The sequence below is a fragment of the Bacillus rossius genome, chromosome 2 (genome assembly GCF_032445375.1).
Source record: "Bacillus rossius redtenbacheri isolate Brsri chromosome 2, Brsri_v3, whole genome shotgun sequence".
Lineage (NCBI taxonomy): Eukaryota > Metazoa > Arthropoda > Insecta > Phasmatodea > Bacillidae > Bacillus > Bacillus rossius.
In genome coordinates this window covers 15,335,104-15,355,905 of record NC_086331.1, presented here as the reverse complement: position 1 = coordinate 15,355,905, position 20,802 = coordinate 15,335,104, and the positions used below count along the sequence as shown (strand labels likewise).

At 37.0% G+C, this 20,802-nt stretch overlaps 1 protein-coding gene across 4 annotated transcripts in view; it reads right to left on the bottom strand.

The window, feature by feature from the left end:
* Positions 1-4,056: 4,056 nt before the first annotated feature.
* LOC134529130 (facilitated trehalose transporter Tret1-like) overlaps positions 4,057-20,802 on the bottom strand; it is a 117,229-nt gene continuing 100,483 nt past the window's right edge. For all 4 annotated transcript variants that reach the window (XM_063362896.1, XM_063362897.1, XM_063362899.1 and 1 more), the window contains exons 8-9: positions 13,832-14,028; positions 4,057-10,416 (exon numbers count right to left, since the gene is read on the bottom strand). In XM_063362896.1, coding sequence (XP_063218966.1) covers positions 10,186-10,416; positions 13,832-14,028 — 428 coding nt within the window. In that variant the 3' untranslated portion in view covers positions 4,057-10,185. The remainder of the gene's footprint in view (positions 10,417-13,831; positions 14,029-20,802) is intronic.

Below are 20,802 nucleotides of genomic sequence, written 5' to 3'. Positions count from 1 at the left end.
CAACAGCCCATCAGAAACATAATGTGGGTATTATTAATGATGTAGTAACGTAAAAAATATATTTTTTTTTGGGAAATCATTAACGCATATCGTTCTTTTGATAGTAATTACATAAAATAAACTCAATTGAATTACCACCTCTGTAGTATAGATGACTATACACGTGATGGTGACAAACTGTCGTGGCATTTTAAACATATGATATAAACTAGCTAAACCCATCCACGCTTCGCTGTGCGGATCAGTATTAAATGAAATGGATAGGAAATTAAAGTGGGTAAGTAGTTTAATAAAATTTCATTAATAAAATAGTTAAAAAAATTAAATTATCATTATAACTCTAAATAAAATTTCATTAAATGTATTGATTATCAATAACTTAACATATCAAATTTAAAAAAAAATATGTTTAACAAACTTTAGAAAATAATGAACGGATGTTTTTAAATTTAATGAAGAATATAGTAATTACTATTAAATGGAGATGTAATTTTTATTTCAGTTATTACTTTATAAGTTGAATTATTTAAAATTATGGTGATTAATTACATGGGAAATATAGTAGAGTATATTAGAATTATATACGTTTAAACGGAAAACCCAATTACATAAAAACTCACCAAAACTTCAAGAATTTGAAGAATAATTTCTTATTGATTGTGTTCACTAAGTTTAAATTCACTCACTTAAGATATAATTAAAATCACTTCTGAATTAAGGAACAATGAACTAAATTATCATCAAAAACATATTATCTAACATTCTACTCAAATAAAAAAAATCACCAAAACGAAGAAAATTATAAGAACAATTATAGATTAATAATTAATCTCACTTAATTAAGCTCACTTAAATCAGGTCTACTTGATTTAATTAAATCAATCTGATCTGTTTTTTTGAAAATGTTTATTCTGACAGCGGTCTGGTTAAAATATTTTTATTTTGACACAATAAAAAAATTATCTAAATGAATGTCATTTGTTTTTAAGATAGCTTAAATTCCATGAACATAATCAAGTTATAAAATACAAATTACAATAAAATCTTATTTCAATTATTTACAAATAAATAACCCATTTCAATTTAATAACTGAAATAAAAATTAATATATTTACAAATTACAAAATTAACTAATTTAAATAAAACAAAATTTCATGTTAAATAAAATAACCAAAAATAAACCAACTAATTAAAAAAATTGGGCAATATTTTATAAATAATTGCTTTGGTATAATTGAAATAATTCAATTTTTTTTTAAAGATAATAGACATAATTGACTCATGTCGGTCGAGTATTAGGACTGTATGGTCACGTTTTAACTTATGGTAGTTTTCCGTCGCCCCCAGCCGGAATTCTTCGATTATGGTAGTCTTCCAGTATGACAGCTTTCCAGTATGGCAGCCTTCCAGTATGGTAGTCTTCCAGTATGACAGTCTTCCGTCGCCCCACCTCCACCGTCAAAACAGGAGGAAAAGTACCATATTTTTATTTTTACAGATCGCGGCTATAAGTATGCAGTGCTGCTTCCTATAACCCATTTTTGGAAACATTTGTTTCTATTAGTGCGCGATCTGTTGAGTTGATTTATGACTGGAACTACAAAAAGTAACCGCCAGGAGCGCTATCTGTAGCCTTTTAAGTTAACCCAAGAAACAGGGGTTAACAGTGCTACCTAGCGACGTATTCTATACACTACTTCGAGAGCAAAGCAGCTGTACTCATTTCATGGAGTGTATAAGGAAATATGGCAGAATTCCGCTTCGTCCTTTGAAATTATGGCAGATTTCCGTTACGGTACTTTTCCCGCCTTTTTCGAAGAGGCCAGGCGGAATACTGTCATTATGGTATATTTCCGATATAACAGCCTTCCGCGCCCCCCTAAAAATCAAGACTCACTTTACATGTACGTTTCATTTATGGTTTTCGTCATTTTTTTTTTCAAACGACGCAGGCAAGTTGAGAACATATGTGTGTTGAACTCATGGCCCCCACAAGGGTGCAGCTGGGTGGACCCCTGGGTCTGGAGGGGGCCCGGGCCCTACCTAATTTAATTTTTCTGTAAACATTTTCACTTTTATCTCAGTGTGTGAAATAAATATACATACTCGCTGTGGTTATTTTAAAGTAAAATAATTTTATAAATAAGCTTAGATTGGACTTATAAAATGGTAACCATAATTATACCTGTACTTTCCGGTTAAATAACATTCTGAAAAGAGTGTAGGTAAGATATAAACATGAAATTATACTTAATGTAGCACGTGACTGTAAAATTGGCAAGGGGGGGGGGGGGGGAGGGGGCGTCTCCGATCCCGGGTCCAGGGCCCGTAATCGAATGTGGGGGCCATGGCTGAACATGAGAAGCCTTCATTTCACAGACCAGAGAGCCACACCCGAAGTTCCCCGAAGTTTACATGATTTAACAGTATCTTTAATGTAGCTATCCTAACCATATCAACCGTCCACAATGTTTTAAAGTATTTATAATGTAGCTAACCTAACCTAATTACCCATTTGTATCCTTTTATCAACACCGCCATATTTATTTACAATGAATAACAAAAAAAAAAAAAACGAAGATGCACGATCGGACGTTTGGCTCTCTCGTCTGTGAAAACTAGGCTTCCCGCTGAACATACATCAGAACAACAGAGTTTCACATTTCTTTTGACATCAAACTGCGGGTGCCATCATTACTTTCTTCAGTGACAGTTACCAATGACTCAGTGTTTGTTACGTATATTCGTTTGTGTAGTTATGACCAGAACGTGTTCATAGTGGATGTGAACATTGAAGCCTTGGTTCTCGTTTCTTTCGCAGGGAGCGTACGAGAGGACTGCAGGATGCTCGCTACAATCACAACGACGGAACGCTTCCGTTTTCACCAGGCTGCACGTTGAGATTTGATCATGCATGAGCTAGAGACCTGCAAAATTCGCGGATTCATTCGGTGATAGGCTAGAATTCAAACACATAAACCTCTCAGATAATTTTGCTATTGGCTTACTGTTCATCTGGACGAATCTCAACCAGTTATAAACCCTCTACCAAAGAAGGATCGAATCACAGACAAACCAGCTGATACGATTTACAAGTCGGCAGCCAATGAACTTGCGTTATTTGCCCGAGTGTACAGGGGTATGTGCAGTCTATCCTGAAGGCCATCGAAACCGCGAATTTTGCAGGTCTCTATGCATGACAAATGCTCTAAAAAAAAAGGGTTGTGTCTGTGTCATGGACACGGCCGTGCGTTGTACGTGAATACGTGTACGTAACAGGTAATATAGTCCTTGAAAATAAGCAATTTTTTTTTTTAAATTTAACATCATATATATCCACTGTAGCTATTTTACACTAATGATTAGAGACCCGGAAATTTCGCGCATTCATTTAGTCGCAAGCTAGAATGCAAACCTTCACACTCTCGCACTGTATTCATGATTGGCATGCAGTTGTCTCGACACGCCCCTATACGACCGTGAGCCAACGATATCCAGCTAGGAGAGAAGTAAGCGAATCAGGTAGTGCCAAATAACAAGGATAAAAATGTTCTCGCTAAGAAATCAACCAATGGGAAAGTAAACATGGGTCGAGCACACCTATAACTTTGAATTCTATCCTGAGGCCAGAGGAATCCACGAAATTTCCGGGACTCTACTAATGATTTATGTATGGAATCGATATATTTTGACGAGAGCTGACGATTGAAACCCAAACGAACGTCGTAGCTTCTCCGAGTCAAAAGTTATACTAAATAGAAATCTCGAAACGCTGCAACATAACCTCAAAATGGCGGCGCTTCCCCCTCCACTGCGCGCGCGTGATGCGTCACAGTCCTCACTTCGCGTAACGAATTCTTTTATCCTTTAGCTATCCAGTGGTGTAATTAAATTTTGGATGGAAATGATAGATATGTAGCTGTAACGCCAAAATGCACCCCCCGATTTTGTTATCATTCGTTTTTTGAATTGCCTCCCACTATGGAAGCAATTTTAAAGACGTATACACGTCAAAATGGATTGTATTCTGTATTAAAAACAATGAAACAAACATTCAAACCGATTGTGCCTTTATTAACAAGCATAAAACATACAAACAACATCTAAATCATATTCCAAATATATATTTTACTTTAAAGCGTGCTTTAACTGATATATGTGATGTATATAGTGATCAATGTAATGAAACATTATTTTGGTATAAAACACACAATTTAACAAGAACTGTTATCTTTAAATGCAAAACCCACACATTGCAATTCTATTACATCTTTTTGTAATACAAACATCGCAGGAACATTTTTCCTCTTATGTGTTTATGTTACATAAAAATGTCTTGAGGTTTATCAAAATATGCATAGCATTGTTTTAAGGAATGTATACAAAATTTGTAAGAGTAGTGATTACAATTATTACACTTACTTGAGCGATACATACAGATCAATAACCAAATTTTTATAAAAATTCTTCAAATTTATTAACTCTCTGATAAACAAACCCATCAATTATCATTTTAATGGCCAAAAATTTGTTTTACATCAGTATTACAACTCAATTATCACCCAGAAGTTATTAAAGCAAATTTAAATTAAAATTTTAAAATTCTAATTTTTTAAAACTTAACAAACAATAAAATCAACAGAAATGAATCAATTGAAATACACATTATCGTACCACATTATTAGTTGAAAATAAAAAAAAATATATTAAAACATTTTAACAAAAAAACACAATAGAAACATAGTTTACCAATATTCAACGATACGTCATTAAATACTCCCCATTTTTGTTTCAGATAATAATTCCGTTTCTTAGTTAAAAACATGTCCAATGGTTTATTTTTTATTTACTATTTGCATAAACCATGCTGCAGGGACAAACTTAACTTCCCACTCGTTTCAAGCTAATTGGTCAGAGTTCAAGACGATACTGAAAATGTCAATATCACAGGAATTTCTGTTTAGCAAATGAATTATTTCCTTTAGTTTCCATTAAATATTTTGTATATAGGACAGGTTCTACAATACGCTGTATTTTGTATGGAATCAGTCAATCTGTCCTATGCCTTAACAAATATTCAATATTACAAAGGACTTATGAGAGATAAAAATGGTTGGGAATGTAAAATATGATTATATTAACGTTGCATGTAAAGTTATTATGCTTTAAAAATTAACAACGTCTAAATAATTACAATTATCACAGACTATTTATTTTATTTCACATCAACAATATGGTTTATTAAATATTAGATTTGTTTTAAATGGTTAGATAAATCATGACTCATAACATGTTCGAATTTTCCATTCAGCAAGGTGAATAACTATTATAATTTTGAAATATGTAAAAATAAAAAAACATTTAAGTTTTTTTCTGTCAGATATTAAACTTTGATAGAGTGATAGAATCATAAAATATGTTTTAAGTAATTTTGGTAGATCATAACCAAACGTGCTTAAGCAACAGTTCAGCAACTTCACAGGAGAGTAAAAAAACCCTGCTCTTTCGTTGACACTTTGTTTTCCACCAACTTCCATATGCTTGTAACGCAAGAAATAATTTGTAATTAATAGCTTTCTAATGGGGGACATTTCCCAACAGCAAGAGTTACAACACATTATATCTGGACTTATGTTACGTTTTTGAGTGAATTGCGTTGTTATGATCCGATTGAAAATGAACTCTTAAGACATATTCTGTAATAATTAAATTCGCCAATTTTGCACTTATGCTCGTCTGACTCTGAGTCGCAGATTTGCCAAATTTATTTTCATGGAAACATTGAAAAGCGATCTTTCGTTAGCCCCCAAACAGTGTTATAAAAACTAACTGAAAACGAAGTCACGTTTAGAGATAATTTAGTCATATTACAAATGGTCAAAATTTCCCAGATTTTTTTTAAATTTTAAATTACTTTTAATTATCCCTACACTAAATAAATAATGCAAGCAATTGCAAACAGTAGATGTTCCGGAATTGAAGACGGTAATTTTTTAAAACAATCCATTATAATCAAATTTTGTATTTACCACGTTGGAACATTTGTGCACGAATATCATGATTGTTTGGATAACTTTTGATGGAAGCAGTTTGCCCTACAGCATGAAGCCGTGAGTGTTGAAGGGAACTGGAATGATATCCGCAATTGTTCAAGGGCTGGTCTGGTCTGCACCACGAAACGGCCTCGCGTTCATGCTGGCGAGGTCGTGAGTTCGAAAACAGGTCCGGTCGATTTTCCCGTCGATTTATCGCATACATACACTCAGAATCGACCGTAGACCGTCCGCGCTAGCTGTGCAGTAGAATATTTTCAAGCCCAACATCGAAACAATTGCTGTTTCCGAGAAGTGAGGACATGTCCATTACTGATGCATATAGTCCCGGAAATTTCGCGGATTCCTCTGGCCTTAGGATATAATTCAAAGTTATAGGTGTGCTCGACCCATGTTTACATTCCCATTGGTTGATTTCTTAGCGAGAACATTTTTATCCTTGTTATTTGGCACTACCTGATTCGCTTACTTCTCTCCTAGCTGGACATCGTTGGCTCACGGTCGTAGAGGGGCGTGTCCAGATAACTGCGGTCCAATCATGAACACAGTGCGACAGTGTGGAGGTTTGCATTCTAGCTTGCGACTAAATGAATCCGCGAAATTTCCGGGACTCTACTGATGCATAGGGGCAGGCGGTTTTCGCGAAAAGATCTGAATACGTATTAGACTGCAACAAGATGCACGCGTACCTGTGGTTTCTTCCTTGTGATTGGCGGCCGTCTGCGAGAGAAGTCGTTGCCTTATTTGACCGAGCCACTCAGGACGCGTTTGCTCTCGCACTGAATCACTGTGATTGGTGTTGTAACAATCGATATGTACCTGGGAGAAATTCACCTAATCACGAAGCACAGACGATGCTACAGTGTTTTGACTTTCATCTAGTTTCGAAATCTTTTCGCGAAATCTGCATGCCCCTACTGATGCATCGTTAAACAAAGGATCCTTCAGACTTCGTTACAGGATCGTAGGTCCGCTGTGTGGTTCGAAGGCAGACACGAGATTTAGAGACGCCGGCACACAATTTGGAAGCTTGTGTTAGCCGCTGACCCGTTTTTGGGAGCGAGATGAAAATTAAAAACAAAATAAGTAAACGATACTTAGCTAAATGAAAGGTCGTTTAAAGAACATGATATACGTAAAGACCGGAAACATTCGCGGATTTTATTTCCCCGCGTTATGCTAGAATCCAAACACAAGTAAGTAGGCCCTACCTTTATGTTGCTTCTGTGATTGGCTAACAATTTACCTGAAGGACTTTGAGCGAATGAAAACCTTCAACCAAGAAGTATCGAATCGGAAGCATCCCAGCTGACAAGTCTCATAAGTCAGTAAGCAATGACCACGTGGTATTTGTCCGATTATGTAGAGGATCGTGGAGTCCATCCTAAAGGTCATTGAAACCGCGAATTTATCCAGTCCTGGGTATACATAATATGGAAATATTTACTATGTAACACAGTTGTGGTCCTTCAAGGAACTGGCAGAAATGTTAACCGATGGGTAGTTCATGGAGTTACATTAAAAAGTAAAAAATATATATGATACATCTAAAGTTAGTTTAATGATAAAATATATTATAAATATATTTATTTTCTTTCAATTTTTTTTCTGAAGTTTGTGTACTATATTATACTCTTTAATATACACACATGAGGTTATAAACGATAATTAAACCATGGATTATACAAAAATACCACGTGCTCCCCATATCGAATATGAAACATGTGAGAGTATATAATCCTCTGCACGCTATAAGTGACGTAAAGTAGACAGTGCAAACTTAGGCCCCGTGACTTGTGCTACAATAAATAACGTGTTTACAATTACTTTGAACGTTTTGGTTAAATTACGTTGTAAGTCAGAAGTGACTAATTTAGTTTACTACGCGGCTGTTGTTAATGTTTCGGAAAATTTTAAAAAATTGTTTTTATAGTAAGGTTTTTTTATTCATTATCAAATGGTTTTATTACTATTTTAAGTGAAATTGTGTGTTGCTGCGCATTAATCCTATTAATTAATTGCAAATATTTCAAGATTAGCTGCTGTCTCGTTGAACAGGCACATATTGTATAAATAAGGTACCGTAACAAAACGTTTGCGTGTAGAATGACTTAAATGGAATTTAAATGTTAATCGTTAAAATATTCATATAAATCTATTTAAAACTTACTGTAACACAAAAAAAAATAGAATAAAGGAATTTTTATATACTTACAAAATGTGTTAAATCTTTTTAAAATACAAGTCATCCCTCGTACATTATGTAATTTTGAAACTCAAAGTACAAATAATTAATTCACAAAAATAACTTTGACCTAGTCATTTAAACCATTTTTAGAGACAGTGAATTTTCGCGAGACAATCTCTTCACTTACTAGATTGCAATACGGCATTTCTGCGTCAGTAATTTCTGCTGGAGACCGTTTTCAAGAGAAGTCATTGCTAGAGACCGGAAAAATTAGCGGATTCATTTCACGACATCCTGAAATTCAAATAGTTATACCTCAGTGCTGCCTCTGCTATGGGCTCACAACTCACCTGGACGACTCTGGGCCAGTGAGAAACACCTAACCAAAGCTGTATCGAATCACAGGCCGCTACGCTGGGACACCTTCACAAGACAGCAGCCAATGAGTGAGTGACATTCGACCGAGTGTACGTAGAACTATAAAGTTCATCCTAGAGGTCATTGAACCCGCGAATTTTTCCGGTCCCTAGTCATTGCCCTATTTGTAGAGCCACGATTATTTCACGGGATTCATTTTACTTCAGGCTGGACTGTACTTGTCTATACACCAGTAAGCTTTTTTAAAGTGCTCATTGGTTGATATCAATGTCATATCGTTTGGCTGGTTACACATGATTGGGTGACCTTTTCTTCTCTTTGTTTATGACTGGCTCAGGGTCTCCAAGGGCGTGTCAAGAGGACTGCAGTCCAACCATCAACGTGAAGCGGAGGTATATGTGTTTCAAGTCTACTTTGCTTCCCAGTGAATCCGCGAAATAATCGTGGCTCTTCCTATTTGGCCAGGCCATTCAAAACGCATTAGCTTACGCACAAGATTGGCTGTAATCCTTGTGCCGACAGTGGGCACGCACCTGAAAGAATCCCAACCAATCCCAAAACACAGACGATGCCACAGTGTTTTAACGCACAGCTTGTCTCGATATCTTTTCGCGATAAATCACCGGTCCTGCACAATATCTTATATTAGTTGATAGGAAGATGTACTCAATCCTTGCTATGTAAAATGCATTTCTCAAACACACCTAATGAGCACCTGCGAAATTCGCGATATTTTATAGCCACAGACTGAACTGCACACCCTTGTGCATAAATAAGCCGGTGTCTTCTGTTCATTGGCTGCTGCCTTGTGTCCGAACAGCGCGTGATTGGATCACACATATACTGTAATGACGTCATTAAAATGTGTACTGGTATGCGTTATAGAGCGGCAAAAAAAAGCGAAATTTGCAGGTCTCTATGAATTATAAAACTACACCCTTTACTTTGAGAAGGACAATTAAGTGCGCATTTTTAAAATATAAAATAAAACGATCTTTTAACTATGTAGATCATATGTTTAAAACCATTTCGTACATTCTTATTCTATAGATATGTACCAAATACATTGCAAGTGATTCAAAACTTTCATGTACTTTTTGTTAAACTCTGAAATTAAATACCTTAGTTGTAATTAAATAGGACTATCCTACGGACCAAGACCACCACATAATTTTCAATTTAACTTACATTCACAATCACGTTGTTGTCTTTTGTTTGTGCGTTAATGTTTAAAATACTGAATAAATATATTAAGAGGAATTTTAATGCTTCTTTATGTGGAGCTGCATTTTATGCAACTAGTACGCCCTTACATAACGTTACAATATAAAATAAATAATATACAAACCAAACTTCAATTTGATTTGTTGACTTTATCTGTACACCAGTTTTCCTAGCAACATTTAAATCATAAACTACATTTCATGGTATTTTCTAATTTAGAGAATACCATTTTTTAAGTATTTATTTTGAAGTATAGATCTGAATATTTATTTCTGGGTTAAACTTACCAAGTTTATTGTGCAAAGAAATTCTCTCGTAATATATAAACCATTGTATATGTTATTATTCGGTTTGTTCACCTGTAAATATCGCTTCTATTTCTTTCAACGACTTTCCTTTTGTTTCTGGCAGAAAAAACCAAAACAAAACGCTTCCAAAAAGAGATATAGTTCCATATCCCCAGAAGACGGTTTTCATTTGCACCAGTTCTTCAAGAGGTTTGAATGTTTTCACCACAGCAAATATGAACAGGTAGCATATGCATGATGATAATCCTGCAGCAAATCCTCGCACCTGGAAATAAAATATAAGTTTATATAAGTAAAGATATATTAAAAAAATTTCATGTTGGATGGCAATTGTGAAACTTAATTACTATCACGTGGAACAGATTAGGCCTTTAGAAATTTGCCTATATGTAAGGACGGAAAATGTTAACGAAAATTATTCACATTAGGGATGTATTCAAATACATGTAGTTATGGATTGTACCAAATTTATTTTGATACTTACTGAAGAGCAAACGCATTGGCACATAAAACATAATCCATGCCCAACGCATTCAACTTAAAAATGGGCTGTTTAAGAAGACAAATACAAACCAACCAATGACAAAGTCTAACACGTTCGTGGGTCTTTGCGGGTAAGCTACAGGCTATTTAAACCTAGAAATGTTCAAACCTGTTCTGTTATAGGCAGAGGAACGGTTATTTTGCGTATTCATTTCACTCCAGGTTAGACTCAACTTGCCTATGTACAATCAAGCATTTCTATAACGCTCATTGATAGAAAACTGAAAAAAAAATTCGCGGATTCATTTCGCGATAGGCCAGAATCACAATACTTTTGGCTTTTTGCTGCTTCAGTGTTTGGACCACAGTTTATTTGAAGGACTCTGGGCCAATGAAAACCTTCAACCAAAGAAGTATTAAATAACGAGCATCCCAGTTAACAGGGGTCACGAGTCAGTAGCCAATGAGCAGATGTGATTTGCCCGAGGGCACAGAGCATCACGGAGTCTGTCCTATAGGCTATAGGTAGAGACAGGAAAAATTCGCGAATTCATTTCGTGATAGGCTAAAATACAAATAGTTATACCTCAGTGCTGCCTCTGGTATTGGCTCACAACTCACCTGGATGACTCTGGGCCAATGAGAAACACCCAACCTAAGGCTTTAACGAATCACAGGCTGCTACGTTGGGACGTCTCACAAGACAGCAGCCAATGAGTGGGTCACATTTGAACGAGTGTACGTAGAACTATGGAGTTCATCCTACAGGTCATTGAACCCGCGAATTTTTCCGGTCCCTAGCTATAGGTCATTGAAATCGCAAATTTTTTCCGGTCTCCACCCATTGGTCGATATCAAATTCAAATCCTTTGGCAGATTACACGTTATTCAGTAACGACCTATTCTCCTTGTGTACAACTGGCTAAGGGTCTTCAAGAGCGTTTCAATATAACTGTAGTCCAATAATCAACGTGAATCTGATGTTTATATGCTTCAAGACTTAATTTCTATAATTGTAAAAAAAAGTTTGTACTTTTTACAAGGAAAATCCTTGGAAACTCAGTTGCCAACGATATCACCTGTAAAACTGCAAGGAAGAGCTTTGTAAAACTGCAAATGGTACTAAGCTCTGTAAAAGTAAAAAAAAAACAGTGTTGTTACAGTGTATGCTCAATGAAACCGCGAAACAATCGTGGCTATACGTAAAAATGTTTTAATTTTGCGGAAATACTTTGATTGTTTGCTAGGTTTCAATTGTCCATTCCTGCAATCTTTCTTTTGTTTGTGGCTCTGAATGGTGAAATAATGTCTATCTGTTCTTGACAATGGACCAACGAGATTGCATTTGCTTTGTTACAGTACACAGAGATAGGAAAATTTATCGAATTGATGCCGCAACATGTGAAGCTACTAATACCTAAAAAATAACTCACAGCGTGTATCGATGAACAAACGATATTTGTTCCAAAATGCAGACGACTACGAAGTCCATCATTAGAGTCCCAGAAATTTCGCGGATTCCTCTGGCCTCAGGATAGAATTCAAAGTTATAGGTGTGCTCGACCCATGTTTACTTTCCCATTGGTTGATTTCTTAGCGAGAACATTTTTATCCTTGTTATTTGGCACTACCTGATTTGCTTACTTCTCTCCTAGCTGGACATCGTTGGCTCACGGTCGTAGAGGGGCGTGTCCAGATAACTGCGGTCCAATCATGAACACAGTGCGACAGTGTGGAGGTTTGCATTCTAGCTTGCGACTAATGAATGCGCGAAAGTTCCGGGAATCTATCCATAATAGATAGAGACCGGAAAAATTCGCGGATTCATTTCGTGATAGGCTAGAATCCAAATAATTATGCCTTTGTGCTGCTTTTGCTATTGGTTCACTGTTAATCTGTAGGACTGTGTGCCAATTAGAGACCCTAAATCATGGAAGTGTCGAATCACAAGTTGCCCAGCTGAGACGCCTCACAAGTCAGCAGCCTATTAACAGGTGATGTTTGCCCAAGCATGATCAGTATCGTGGAGTCTATCCCGGAGGTCATCGAATCCGCGAATTTTTCCGGTCCATAATCATAGATGTATTTCACAGCGTGAACCTTTACATTCTTCAATGCATCTAAAAATAAAATACAAATCTAAATGAAAGGTTTTTCTTCCTTATAAAATACTAAAAAAAATTAAAGTGTGTTGAATAAATCTTAGCGAAAAATGAATGTTCAAGATATATTGTCGTGTCTGTAGGTAGAGACCATGAAAATTAGTATTTTCATTCAACAAAAAATTATTTTCAAAAGACTTAGTAGTATGCTTTGGTATGTCCGAGAGCAGGGTTCAGGGTGTGGAGCCGTGGAGCCGACCACCATCTTGGATTGTGACGTCACGGCGGCCATCTAGGATGACCTTGGACATGAAATTGACCTTGACCTTGACCTTTGACCTTCAACATTTGCCAAAATTTAACAATCTGACGTTTTTAACATTGAAAGTGTAGGGCATAATTAAAGATGGCTAGCACGCCCACATACTAACCCTGTATTTTTTTCGCGAAAAGATTCGAAAGATCACTAGACTCTTATAAGGTATGCCCGCTCCAACGGTTTCTTCCTTGTGACTGGTGACCGTCTGCCAGAGAAGCCATTGCCTTATTTGAACGGGCCATTCAGGGCGCGTTTTCTTCCGCACCGAATGGCTGTGATTCGTGCACCAACAGTTGAAATGTACATGCAAGAAACTCAACCAAACACGAAACACAGACTCTCAGCTAGTCTCGAAGTCTTTTCGCGAAAAATACATCAATCTAAAATGACCAAAAGGAGATCATGTCACCGATCCGGTCACCGATCGGTAGAGATCGGAAAAATTCGTGAATTCATTTCGCGATAGGCTAAAATACCAATAGTTATACCTCAGTGCTGCCTCTGGTATTGGCTCACAACTCACCTGGATGACGCTGGGCCAATGAGAAACACTCAAACAAAGCTGTATCGAATCACAGGCTGCTGCGTTGGGACTTCTCACAAGACAGCAGCCAATGAGTGGGTGACATTTGACCGAGTGTACGTAGAACTATGGAGTTCATCCTACAGGTCATTGAACCCGCGAATTTTTCCGGTCCCTACCGATCGGGAAACAACTTGGCCAGTTGTACACATTTCGATGAACATTTGACTTCATCTCGTGTTCGGTGACTGACCTCTGGCGGGTAAACCTCTCCGACCATGACCCATGGCACAGTGAGGTACCCGACGGTGGACACCGCAGTGAACACGTTCAGAAGCATCGCAGGTACCCACTGCACTATCTTCAAGAAGAAGCACGAGGCAGGAGTACAACCGGCGGTGAAATGAATGTACACACCCAGCAGGATCATCGATATTCCGCATCCAACAGCTGCAAAAAAACAAGGAAACATCTTATTAACATTACAACCAAACATGCGTTCTGAAACAGCTAGTTCACCCACAGACACACGAAATTAAACCTTGTAATGAGTGAATATCAGGCACATGCAAATATTTTGGCGAGAGTCTAGATTTTTTTAAAAGTTTCAATGCTTGTCGTCGGATTACTAGAGACCTGCAAAATTCGCGGTTTCGTTGGCTTTCGGGATAGACTGCACATACCCCTGTAGACTCGGACAATTAACGCAAGTTCATTGGCTTCCGACTTGTTAGTCGTCTTAGCTGGTTTGTCTGTGATTCGATCCTTCTTTGGTTGAGGGTTTATAACTGGTTGAGATTCGCCCAGATGAACAGTATGCCAGTTGCAAAATTATCTAAAAGGTATATGTGTTTGAATTCTAGCATATAACCGAATGAATCCGCGAATTTTGCAGGTCTCTAGCCATGACTAGGGACCGGAAAAATTCGCGGTTTCAATGGCCTCTAGGATGAACTCCATAGTTCTACGTACACTCGGTCAAATGTCACCCACTCATTGGCTGCTGTCTTGTGAGACCTCCCATCGTAGCAGCCTGTGATTCGATAAAGCTTTGGTCAGGTGTTTCTCATTGGCCTAGAGTCATCCAGGTGAGTTGTGAGCCAATAGCAGAGGCGGCACTGAGGTATAACTATTTGTATTTTAGCCTTATCGCGAAATGAATTCGCGAATTTTTCCGGTCTCTAGACATGACTCTAAGAAAAAGCTACAGTGTTTTGTGAAATACCTTGACATGAAATGAAATCGCGAAATAAAGGTGTCCCTATTCATAAGATAGGCCCGGAGGCAAGGTGAAATGTGGCTGCAGCCAATCAAAACTAGTTAGTAATTATGCACAGGTTTGAGGAGTCTAGCCTGAGGCCTGAATATAATGTGAATTTAGCATGTCTAGGGGCAGGTGTTTTTCGCAAATAAATCTGATCACTCGTTAGACTGCGAAAAGTTATGTCCGCGTTAGCGATTGTTTCCTTGCGATTGGCTGCCGTCTGCGAGAGAAGTCATCGCCCTGTTTGGCCGGGCCAGTCAGAACGTGTTGGCTTCCTCAATGAACGACTGTGATTTGTTGACCGACAGTAAACATGCAACGGAAAGAAACACAACCAATCACGGAACACAGACGATGCTACAGTGTTTTAACACAAAGCTGGTCTAGAAATCTTTTCGCGAAAACTACATGGCCCTAAGCATGTCTCTAGATGTCATCAGATACGCATGAAGGGCGAAGCTTGATGAAGCAGCGATAGAATGCATCGGTGCGGGGAAAACAGGAGCACCCCGAAAAAAACCCACGTACTCACGGCGTGAGCCTCGTCTCATCTTGCGAAAGATTCGGGTTAGAGTTCAAAAGTATTTATTGCTAGTTAAGTATGTAAGGCTTCAACAAGGAGGATGTTAACTAAATTAACCCTTTACCCAATAGGTGAAACATTTATTTTAATTACAAAGTTTATTATACATAGTTCTACACAAAGATATATACATCTATTTATCTAGTGGGTCGAAATGGCTAATTCTCAGCTCCAGACGGTTCACCGAATTCAGCGACCAACCATATCTTTTACCCATATATTCTTCTTCTTCCTTGCAGAGTTTTTCAATACTCTGTTTAACTGACTGCTTCACGTCGTTTGAAGTATAAATTACAGCAGCCGATGTCTTGAAAGCACGCTTGCTCACTCGATTATCGTGCGGCTCCGGTTTACCATATAGACAATCCAACCATAAGTTATATTTTAAAGGCCCATGCGATGCTGTATCATCCATAAGCTGTTGTATTATATTCTGCTCAATATCACTCAGAAAAGTGCAGATATCTTTGGCCTCACTAAAAGTATTTAGATAATAATAGTCTTTCAGAACTCCTCCAAATGCAGATTGCGCCAAGTAAAATCCATTATCAGTTGTCTGTAACTGACCAAGCATAGTGTTAGATTTATGTCCAGATGACGATGCGGGTGGTTGTTTTTGCTGATCTCCTTGAATGCCGGAGCCTGTGCACATGGGTACCTCTAGTTTAAATTGAGGAGTCGTGACGTTCACATGCTGTTCTACAGGCAAGCGAACTGCACCTTTACAAATCTTCAAGTGTCTTTTCAATTTATCGTTGCAAGTAAACCTCTTCCAACATTCATCACATCTAATCATAGTGCGAGACGGATTCTTCGCACAATTACTCTTCTCATGACGTCTCATGTTGGAGCTCGTTGAAAACATCATATTACAGTGCGGACACCGATGCTTCAATGGAGATTCTTGCTTCATACTGGATTCCGAAGAACTAGGGGTAGATTCCATACTCTCCCCAGATGCCTTTGTAGTTAAACAAGAAAGAGAGCTCCCAAGCGATGTTCAGTCTTCGGAGTCAGGATGACAACTAAGCTAATAATTCCGTCCACATCCCTACATATAAAGCTAAACCCTACCCCTACTACGGCACTCTTCACATCATCAACATGTTTACTTAGGACTCAACTTACATAGGATCTCTCTCTCTTTTACTCCAAATCATTCAACTATCCTAGAACTCTTGAAACTATCTAGATGATGCAGATTCATAACCTGACCAATGTAATCACGAGATCATTCTTTGTATGATAAACACAACTAAAATACATCTTCTCCAACTGTCATGATATAATATTAATAAAATGCCTCATATCCTCTTAAATATTAACATCCATATTGGACTTTGCACACCTCATTAAATTTCAAAACTCACAAACACTATATTTACGCGGAACCATAAATCATTAATCTAATACTATTTCAAATGACAGTCTTAAGCCGGCAATTTGTGTAATATTATCCGCTGTATTATTTCGTATAATTGCCATTCCCACCTAACCTACTGACATAATACTTAGATAATGTTATGTAGCATTCCAGACCATTTTATCAGTCAAAGTCGTAATCGTGCACAACTATACTCTAGCCATTGTTCCAAAGCAGCCAAATTTAATACTATCAAGTATCAGCCCATCATCATACTACTTAATATAATTCCATAAATATTTACCATACACAAACATTAACTACATCATATTAAATATGTGCTACGTCCACCCAACAATCCAACATGAACATCAGTCAAAAGACAGTTTTAAATCTACAAACCATAACATACATTCCTATTCCTCAGCCTCGCAGTACCAAACATTCATCAGCTTACAAACTCTTTAAATTAAACATTTAATTATGTATTTCCTTTCATTCTTTGAATATTTCTTGCATTAAAGAATTTTGAGTCAAATGCCACTTACAGACATAACCAGTCACATCATGCCACACAAAAATCACAGCATATACCGACTTAACCACAGGATAAATCAATATAGCATCTTCAAGTAAATAGATAATACTTAAGATATGTACAAAGTCCGATCTAACATTCTGGTCGAGACATTGCATATGAATACAAATATGAGGAGGGCACATACAAGCTAAGTCATTACATACGAATACAAATATGAGGAGGAGGGATCGTAGCATACATATGACACAAAACATTACTCAAATACCAACTATATCAACCAGAAAGTAAATTATAAGAGTTATGTTTCCAATTTAAATTACTTTCCGATCGATCATTCAGAAACCCAGGCATAAAACACATAAATATCGTATAAGATCAAAAGAACTGCAAAGTCAACATATAATACTGATCTAAGTATACTGGTCTAAGCCATAAGATCTATGTCCATCGCATTTATATCAACCATTTCCCTTATACACCTTAAGTGTATGAAATGTAAGGCCAGCAAAAAGAAATACATGCTACATATTGCTCGTTTTAATTGTCCTTTTCACGATGTAAATACTTGTAATGATTATGCTGTAGAGATACCGAATCAAATTTCTTACTTAAATAACAACTACTATGCCACCAATTCATGTTATAAGTACTGATAATAACTCTCCTTACCCCGTAAAGACAAAAATTACTCAACATGTTAGTATATCTACACAACAACAATATATAAAGTCATATGTATAAGTATTTATAAAACTTGCACGAATCGAGAATTTAAACCATACAGGCTAAACATTACTTTAAGCCTGAAATATGTAGATCATAAATATATTATTTTCCGAAGGATTGAACATGTATTTGGCATAAGCATTGCCGCTAAGCTACATACATACAAGTTAATGGCATTAGAACTCATTCGATTATTGAGTAACAATATTGAAGAAACATCTATAATGTAATTTTAGATAAAAAGGAGAAGTAAATGAAATGAGAAGGATCTAGAATTAACAACAAATGCTGGAATTTGGCTCACAGCTTTATTTTACTATATATCACTGATACAGTTAGGTACATTATACCAGGAACAAGTTCTTACACTTTCAATTACGTCCAACAATATTCGGTGATTCTGGATTCAGCTGCGAAAACATATCATGAAAGAAAATGTTCTTTATCAGGTTTTTGCAATCAGACATTACTTCGTGTGGTATATCCTCAAGTTAAATCTCTTTAGGTTAATATCTATTACACACAGTTAATGAACAATAATTTCCAATTGCTTCACTTATAAATCACATCATCAGTAGTATATGAATGTATTTCCGGCGGCAGGCTTCCAGGCTGTGGAGCGTGTGGGCACGTCCGTCATCTTGGATTGTGACGTCACGGCGGCCATCTTGGATGACCTTGACCTTGACCTTTGACCTTGACCTTTAATTTGATCCTCAAAAATCGCCAAAATCCGTCAAAATTGGGCAAAATTTGCCCAAAATTCCTCAAAATTCGCCAAAATTTCCATTTATGTGGAAATAAATTCCGCCAAAAAATCTCAAATAATTCCACAGTTCAAAAATTAGGATTTCGAAAATCCTCAAAAGTCGCTTTGCCCTAGAAAAAACGAAAACTCCTAAAAGCGGCTTAAAACTCCTAAGAGCTAGCCGCTTATAAGCCGCCGACCTTGAAAATAAGGATGTCATGGCAGCCATATTGGATGATGACGTCACCGTTGCAAATTTTGTTACGGCCGCCATCTTTAACTTTTTTATTTATTATCCGATTTTAATGAAAAAAAATTAAAAATTATAAAAAAAAATCCATTTAATAAAATTTTAATAAAAGATTTATAAAAATTATATTTTTACGACACGGAGTTCGGAGTCCTCGGTTCGAACCCGGTGAGGGCAAAAAAATTAAAAATGGCGACCGATCCTTCCCCCCGTGGTGTGTGCTAGCAGACTGACTCCCACCACTTTTTTTCAAAGCATATAGATCGTCATCTAGTATGACGTCATGTCCGCCATCTTGTCTTTGATGCTGGAAGCCATCATCAATGTATCGTCGGCGAGAGTGCGCTCACGCCATGTTAGTTTAGTTCTTATCCGATAGAGTGCAGTAATCATTTATTACTGTGACACCCGCCATCTTGAAATTTGGCCGCCATCTTGAAAATCCGTAATTATTTAGCTAGAAATTCGGGAAAAGTTCCAAAATTCATTAAATAAATCACTCATTAATTTACATATTGATTCGATCGATTCACGTCCTCGGTTCGATACCCGATCGATGCAATAATGTTTAATTTTATGAAAAAATAATAATTTCAATAAACCATGTTAAACTTTCGTAAAGAGACTTTAAATCCTCTACTACCATCATCCTATCAGACGTCAAGACTACCAAATTGGAAATTCGTAATTTTAATGCTAGAGATTCGGGAAAAAGTTCAAAATTCATTAAATAAATTTGTAATCAATATACTGATTGATTGGATCGACTAAGGTCCGTGGTTCGATCCCTTGTCGATACAAAACAACATTAATATTTTAAAAAAGTACCACTAAAGTGTAAGGTTTGAGAAAATTAAAAACACCGCAAGTTCTTTTAAAAAAACTTTTATTTCATACATACTACACTACTACAAGTACAAAAAAAAACACTGACAAATTACTAAAGTTTTGTGGATTTCTCGATTCAAACAGTCTTCTTATTGTACGTACTAAGCCTTTTACATGACTTTAAATGTCTATACGATCCGTTCATCACCACAGCCAGAGACGGACTGAAGTTCATATCACTTATATAGTCTCATTAGCCGGTACAACACATGAGTCGAAACAATAACCATGTTCATTATACGTCTCGGAGCATTTTTTATAATGACGATGTAAGCTATCGAGACGTGAAATTAGTTTATTACATTTTGTACACTGAAAATGTATTCTTTGATCATTATTAGAACAACCGCTCCTTTCATGTCTGCGCGCATTTGAAGTTCTAGTAAATGATGCGTCACAATATTTGCACTGATGCGATGCACGCTCTTCATGAATTGAAGTTTGGAATGCAGATGGTGAAACTTCAGCTGATGGTGGAACAGCACATATCAAAGTCTCCTCCAGCGTTGTCAGAGGCGTTGCCAACGGGATCTGCTCCAACATCGTCGGCGCCGACGTCATGGTTCTCGTAGTCGATGGTACATCCTCCATCGAGTACGACGTTAAAGTCGGTAAAGATGACATCGAAGTCTCAAGAACAGCCAATTACGCGACTTATACACCAGAAGAAACAAACTAGGTGATCCGTACACCGTCAACGGCAGTAACAAACTAAGCGTCCTGCTGTATAGGACTCGTTAATATACATTAACCGGTTTGAATAATACGATAGTCAAATCAAGAACAATTTACTAAAATACTAGAGTCAAAACAACATTAAAAAAATAGAAGCACCGTCAACAAAAAAGGAAGCACATTTGG